Below are 7489 nucleotides of genomic sequence, written 5' to 3' on the forward strand. Positions count from 1 at the left end.
TAACCCAACACCTCAAACAAGTAGAAGCTACATTAATTAATAGGCTCAATCAAGGAAGCCAGTCAAATTCAAAGAGTTTAGAGGTGTGTGCATATTTAGAGATGCTTTTTTTCATTATATCCAAGTAGCTAAATGGTGCCACATCATTACTGGCTGAAGCAAAGTAAATTGGATGCACCTCTTGAGTTATGATTGGTTGTCAATTCTAATTATATCATTGAAAATAAATTTTATCATTTTTGGAAAGACATTCATAAAATATATATGATCTAAGTTATAGTTTGATTCAACAAATAATAATAATTTAATACTTTTTGATTTTTTTTCCTTTTTTATTTGTCTGATTCATCAAAAACTAAACCAAAAGATAAAATAAATGGAAGTGTGTAAAAATAGTAAGGATTATAATCCAAGTTCTTATTTTAAATTAATATTTAAGTACATATAAATATCGAAAAACAATATTTTTGTTCTTTTGTAATCATAAAAATTAGAATCTTTTCAGGTATATAAAATGTATAATCCAAATTTTTATTTTTGGATGACATTATTTTGTGGATAATATTAAGTTTAAATGACTTAAAATTTAGTCAACTGCACTATTTTTGGGAAACAATGTAAATAAACCAATCTTTTTTTTTTTTTTTGCCTAAAATATACCCACCCACCGACCCTCATTATCACTATGTAGAATCTGAGCATATTTATATTTAATTTAATTTAATTAAGAAATGATTATTTATATTATTTTTTGGAAATAGTGTAACTGTCAATTCGAGTGTAAAAGACACACGATTGAGTTCTGTACACTTTCTTCTAGAAAAAGTGTGATCGACTTTTCAGAGACTTTTAGAACATTAAAATTAATTTACTGACTTTAAAAAGAATTATAAATAGTATCATTTTTCTTATGATTATCTATCTTAATATACTAAATTATTTTGAAATATAAATTTCTAAAATTTACTTTAATATGATTATTTTAAAAGAATAAATTTATTTAGTTTAAATTTTAGAATCGATTCAACCGATTCATTGAACCAAAATCCGAACTGAACAAAATAAGAAAATGACAAAAAGATGGAAAAGGCAGAAAAGATCCCCTCATCTTTTGAGGGGTAAAATTAAAGAGTTAAAAATAAGGTATTTTACGGAATTAAAAAAACGAAAATTATTTGTTCTTTAGAGATAAATATTTTTTTTTTGTGGAAATTCGCGCAAATAGGTACCGTAATTGAAATATGTTTTTGGCCTTTTTCCATCTTCGCTTGACTCTCTATATATATACCCTTCCCTCAGCCCCTTTCCACGCTTCGTTCCCGAGATTACATCGAAGGAAACCGCAAGGAAGGAGACGGCACGACGGTCTGCAACGAAGCCGCCAACAACAACACAGCGGAGCAGACCCCAGATTCCATCTATCGAACAAAGCTCTCGAGTCTTTGATTCCTCCTCCTATTCCCCTTTCCGAAAGATCACTTCAAAGCTCAGAACCTTTTCTTTTCCGTCCCATTTCCGGACCCTTTCCTCGATCTGGGGCCCCGCCTCCTTTCTTTCTCCGCGGGACGCCGGACCCGGTTTTTCGATCGAAACGACGGGGGGTTTCGGTTGGTGGTTGAGGGTTCAGGTGCGGTCTTGAGATCGGATACCTCGGCTGCTGGCTTTGCTCGAGTAAAGGAGGAGGCGCCTTTCTAGTTCTTCGGTTGTGGTTTCTCGAGCCCCGGGATTGATCATGGTTTAGAAAATGCAGGGCTGCACTTGGAAATCTTTCTGGACTTTGCAGTCGAGTCAAATTAGTTGCTTTAGATGAGCTCTGCTGCGAAAAGGGATTTCAGTTCTTGCCTGTGATCGCTACTCACTGGGCACAATTAGCGTTCTTGAGGTGCCATCAAAATGTGATTTTTTTCTTTTGCAGAAAGAAAATAAGTAGCAGGATTTATGTGACAACTTCACTCGGATGCTTTAGGTTGGTCTTTTGCCTTATTAGAACATAACTTTCCCGATATTTCATTGGGCGTGTGGACAACATAATCGTGGGGGAGCACGGCGGTGATCCATTCCCTTACCAGAACAGCTGAACCGAAAACTAAGTCTTTCTGGTCAACCATTTCTGGTCAACGAAGGGTCATTTTACGATGTCTCGCTGCTTTCCTTATCCACCACCAGGATATGTAAAGAAGGCGAGGAATGATGCAAGGCGTGACCATGTGGACTCACTGGCAAAGGTGCTTCTTCGATATGTTTATCTAATCTTGTTGAATCTATTAGCCCTCATCTCAAAGGTCTTATTTTGTTTGCCTGCCAAGCACATATTACTTCGCTCTTGGTATTTGATAGTGTATGTTAGGAAGCCGATTAATAGGTGTGGGCATGGTTTTGTTTGCCTGCCAATTGCATTGTTCGATATGCTGTCTTGGTTTTTAGTTGATTCTGTGTTCTGATTCAACAAGTTGCGACCACTTACAATAGGTTGAGAAAATTCAGTTGCGCTTTTTATATATATATATATATATATAATCATAGATCCATTATTTTAGAATGCAAATGATAGTCTATTAATAAACTGTTCAAGAAGATTTCACTTACAGTGGCTCTCACATCTGCATGTATTATTGTTGGCCTGCTTTTGAGGCTCTTGTGGATTCAAGATGAGAAATGTTTCCCTGGTTGCACAGTAACTGAATACCCTTGTTCTGCTTACATCTCTATCAAAAACATTGGTAATATTATGGACAATTGAGATCTCTCATTCTGATGGAATGACAGAGGGGTGAGTATTGGAAAAGTCTGATTCTCACAACAATCTAACCTACATCTGCCGTTATCATAATAATAACAATGATAAGAATGTGTACATCCTGTCGTTGACTTTTGTCACTAGATGTTCTCTTGTAGCTACCAGTCACAGAAGAAATTAGGATAACACATCTTTATTAGACTAGTGAAGTTGCTGCTTCAGCTGTGAGACAAAGTTTAATGGAGAGGACCTGTAAATTCTTTCTAATAGTTTTGATCTGGTTAAAATTACAAATTCACAGATCAGTTTAGGAAGTAAACCTATTGAACCAGTTAATGTTGACCATTTTGCTCGTCTGATTTGAAATGAGCAAAGAGTTCAAAATTTTGACATATTAGGATACCAGTGTCAACTTCTTGTTTGACTCATAAGTCTTGCTTGATATGTCGACCATTTTTGTAACCGAAAAGTTGTCATTGGATTGCTATGCACTCTGCCAGCAAGATGCACCCATAAATGGGCTCATGTCCTTATACAAATCCGTTCAGATCATGGTAATTTATATGTGTTTTGTTAAAGAAAGATTTCTGTGTTGAATCTAACAGGTTTAAGTTTATATGTGAGAGTAGTTATTTCAGATTTACCTGAGGGAGATCTGCAAGGCTTTGAATGACAGCTTGTGCATTTTGCTTCTAACATAAAAGCATCTTGATTTATCTACCATGATTTTCTGGGTGATGTTATGTTTTCTCACTTAAGAAGAGAAAAGAGAGACTTTTAACATGATATTTAGCCCCGTTGGTAAAATGATCTTGTTACATGTTTTTTCATGCTTTAATAACTGAGAGAGCTTCAATCTTAGAAATTGTGAAGACATGCATTGATAATTCCCTTCGTTTATGAGACTGTTTTCAGTTTTTAATTAATTGTAATGGCGTCTTTTGTCCTATATTTTTTGTTGATGTGAGAATTTAGAATGATGATTTACCTTTTCTTGTGGCTGACTTTTTGTTAACCAAGAAGTGGGCTATCATTTTCAGGCGAAGCAAAAAGAGAAAAAGCATAAAAAGGAGAGAACGGATGAAGAAAAAAGCAAAGATAAAAGGAGGAAGGACAAAGAACTAAGTCAAGATAAACACAAAGAGAAGAACAATCAAAAGGAAAAGCATAAGGACAAGAAAAAGGACAAGGGTGTAAGCAGGACATCTGAAGATGGGACTGAAAAACCGATTCAATCTCACCATGAAGACAGGCTTGGGGGCAGATGGAAAACTATAGAAACCAACCATTGTAAACTTAGTGATGGGTTGGACCGTCAGATCAAAATGGAAGAAAAGGTCTCAGCAAACAGAGTGGTCGATAACTTCACTAGTTCAGTTCAAAGAAGCTCTGATGTATCGGGTACTAAAGCTGCAAAGGTTATTGAAAGAGCTGCAAGTAATAAAGTTATTCCTGCTTCCATGGATTCCTTGACAAGCAGAATTAATGGGATGGGAAGACCAGCAGACAGAGTCCTAAATTCAATTCAAAGTCAGGCTGAGGTCCTTCGATCTGCAAACGCAATTCAAAGAGAAAGAAATGCAGCTAACAAGTTAGTTTCAAACCTCACTCATCTTGAGCAAACAGGAGATGCTGGTAAGGGTCAACCAGTAAATAACTCTAGGGTTTCTATTCAACAAAAAACTGATGGTCCATATGTTGCTGCTGTGGGAAATAAGGAAAACTGCAAACAGAACAAAGCCCTTATAGATCCCAGTAGCACAATGCAAAGATCATTTAATGGTTTGAGTCGATCAGCAGAAAGCACTGCCATTTTAGCTAATGAGAAAGTTGATGGCATTGGCCTCACAAAGACACTAGAGGATAGAGGAGAAACAAAGAAATTTGTTCCAAACAACATTTTAATAGAGCAGAGAGAACAAGATGGGATCAGCCAAGCAGTGGAGAAGGATGCTGACAAAAGAATTGGAAGGAAAGAAAAGAACACGGAGGAGGAAGCTTATGGTAGAAAAGTAGAAAGACACAAGGACATAGATTGGGATAAGGACAAGAGCAAACTTGAAGTGAAAGGAAAAGATCAGGAAAAAAGTAGTCAGAACTGTGAGCGAAAACATAAAGAATATGATGAGATAACAGACATGGGTAAAAAGGTTCATATGGATATTCCAAATGCAGAACTGATAGCTTCTGCAGAAGACCAGAAGAGTAGCAATACTCATGAAAATAAGAAAAGAAAGGAACTTGAGATGAATGGCCTTGTGCATGGTGCGTAATCCTTTTTAGTGGTTCAATTTAGCTGTTTTTCTTTGATTCTACAAGCGCCATTTATTTTATGATATCCTAGGTATCTTTTTTCTCTGGTTATTGGTTTGAATTACCATGCTTGCTTTGTCATTTCAGAGAACAATTTGCTTCCTAACAAGTTCCAGAGAACAACTGCATCCGACCTTTTAGCAAATGGGAAAATAGTGAACTTATCCCATAATGCTTGTTCTTCCATGAGTTCTGGGGCCTTAAACAACAGCAAGGCAGGAAAGCACCCTGTAGATAAAAAAGAACACATTACAAAAGACATAAAAGCAGCGCAACCATCATCAGATGGCTTGAGGCATCCGGCTGTTATGCACATGAAACCTCCTCATCCAGACTCCAAGTATCTTGATGAAATGTACTCTGTTCCCAAAATGGATGATTATCCAGAATATGATGACCAGGATTGGTTATTTTGCAGAAGTCACCTTCATTCAAACCCAAGGACAAAGCTTGAGGCTGATGAAAGACCCCGAGTGTGGGCCAAGGCAATAAGAATTGGGTCCGAAAATGTTGTTGCTTTGCCCTATGTCATTCCATTTTGATAACGGACACTCATTATACCTGAACTGCCTGATTCCTTCTGAAGATGCGGTAGCAGGATCAAGATACGCCACTTTGTTCCTTGTCGCTGCCTTTCATTTTAAAAGCCTGTTCTTTCAGGTGCAAGTTCTGACTTGTTGCATCAGTATTACATGCCACTTACAATGTCCTGGACCGTTTTAAGTTGGATCTTCACTCACTTGTGATGCTCAAGATGTGGAATGGCTCTGAGCTTGCAGGATTTGGAGGATGTGTCAAGATATGCTCATATATGTATCGTATCAAGTGGAAATGAGCTTGTTTGCTGAAAATTTTCAGGTCCATAAAATAGAGCAGAGATCTTGGCTTATTATATAGCATTTGAATTGGTTCGAAATGATCACCCTTATCATGGATACAAAAGGGTTTTCCTGCTACACTATTGCACAATTTCATGTAAAGCTTTTCATAACTTAAAATGTACAGTAGAAGGGGAAGAGAAGAAAACTAAAGATAATGTTGTCATTCATTGATATCTTACTTATCATAGGCTGACTTTGTTTTTATTTAGGGAGAGGTTGATATAATAGAGGCTCCGTTAGCATGAGTTCTGAAAGTGCAATGACATTTTTTTTTTTGGTTGCACTAGCTGAAATCACTTTGCATCTTAGACAATTTTTCATATGGTGGATGCTCAAGTAGCTCTCGAGATAGATGATCTTGCTTATTGAAGCTACTACTAGGAAAATACAGCAAAGATACCAAGTAGCTATACAATTTTTTCCAGTGTAGTCTTTACGTTTTTTTTTTTCCTAGTCTAAATTTGTGTTTGTTGCATAACAATTGTAAATGATGTTCAAGACATGTCCTTTATCAATTCCATTTAAATGTCTTTTGTTTCCAGATATTGTCAGAATCTATTTTGTTTTCTAACAACAAGATGTGGTTGGAGTTCGGAAACTGTACCATGTTATCCTGTGTAACTTTCAGCATTCTTAAATCATTTAATTCCTTCAGTGTCGAGTTGTAACCTTTGATATCCTGCAATTCTTTTCAACCGTGTGTTGTATGATATTGTTTGTGGATTCAGCTTGATTTTGTAATAATGTTTGCCTTGTTCATCATGGAATTACACTGTACATTCAATTTTCTCCCAACCCTTTTCATCAAGGATTGTGCAACTTCTTTTGTACCTCTGCCCTACTTTGCTATCCTCATTTTCTCAGATTTGACACAATTAATGTTTAGTATTTTTTCATGAAAATAGTTGGTGTTGTAGTCTCTTTTTAATTAGAAGCAACAAGAATTTGTTGCTTCATCAGTAATATGCTGTAGTTTCTTTTCATTCTTTTGAAACATATTCGAATCAAAATTTGCAGTTACCACATGTTCTATTCATATCTGAACTTCACAAATGATTTATTATTAGCACTCTTTTTTTTTGGTTCTTTGTTTCTTTTCCACTCAAAACTTTATCCATCTGATTTGGTCATACTATTTTAAATGAAGATGTTAAGTCGTTTTGTATATATTATGTAAGGCTTTCAATCCTTACCCCTCTGGGATTTAATCATATCGAACGGAAGAGAAAGGAGACGAAAGCGAAGAGGATTAGATGAACTAGAGTGAGCAAACAAAGAAGAGAACCAATTTATCACTGTATCATCTCATGACTGCTCATAGTCATTTGCATAAACAAATATATTAAAAAATCAAAAGAAACATGATGATGATGTTTGCTAAAGATCGAAGGGAATCCGATATCTCTACCAATCCCACACTAAGGTTCCAAGAACTCATCTGACGTTTTGGCTCAAGTACTTGACAGCTTCTACAACGTTTTTAGCGATGTTGACGGCCACCTTGGCGACAGTCTTCGTCCCTCCGGCGAGAAGACCGGGGAAAGCCTCCGCCGCCGAG

The 7489-nt window shown here is 36.4% G+C and overlaps 1 protein-coding gene across 2 annotated transcripts; it reads left to right on the top strand.

Annotated features, from left to right (window-relative positions):
• The first annotated feature begins 1327 nt into the window (after window positions 1-1327).
• On the top strand, window positions 1328-6472 carry LOC103972830 (uncharacterized). Of its 2 annotated transcripts, XM_065139036.1 has the most exons (4): window positions 1328-1882; window positions 1967-2225; window positions 3778-5002; window positions 5138-6472. In XM_065139036.1, the coding sequence occupies exons 2-4, from the start codon at window positions 2136-2138 to the stop codon at window positions 5590-5592; spliced, it is 1770 nt and encodes a 589-aa protein (XP_064995108.1). In that variant the 5' UTR covers window positions 1328-1882; window positions 1967-2135; the 3' UTR covers window positions 5593-6472. The 2 variants fall into 2 exon arrangements, with proteins under 2 accessions (XP_064995108.1, XP_009385474.2); XM_009387199.3 differs by having other exon boundaries at window positions 1328-2225.
• The last annotated feature ends 1017 nt before the right edge of the window (window positions 6473-7489 follow it).

This window comes from Musa acuminata, chromosome BXJ3-2, assembly GCF_036884655.1.
Source record: "Musa acuminata AAA Group cultivar baxijiao chromosome BXJ3-2, Cavendish_Baxijiao_AAA, whole genome shotgun sequence".
NCBI lineage: Eukaryota > Viridiplantae > Streptophyta > Magnoliopsida > Zingiberales > Musaceae > Musa > Musa acuminata.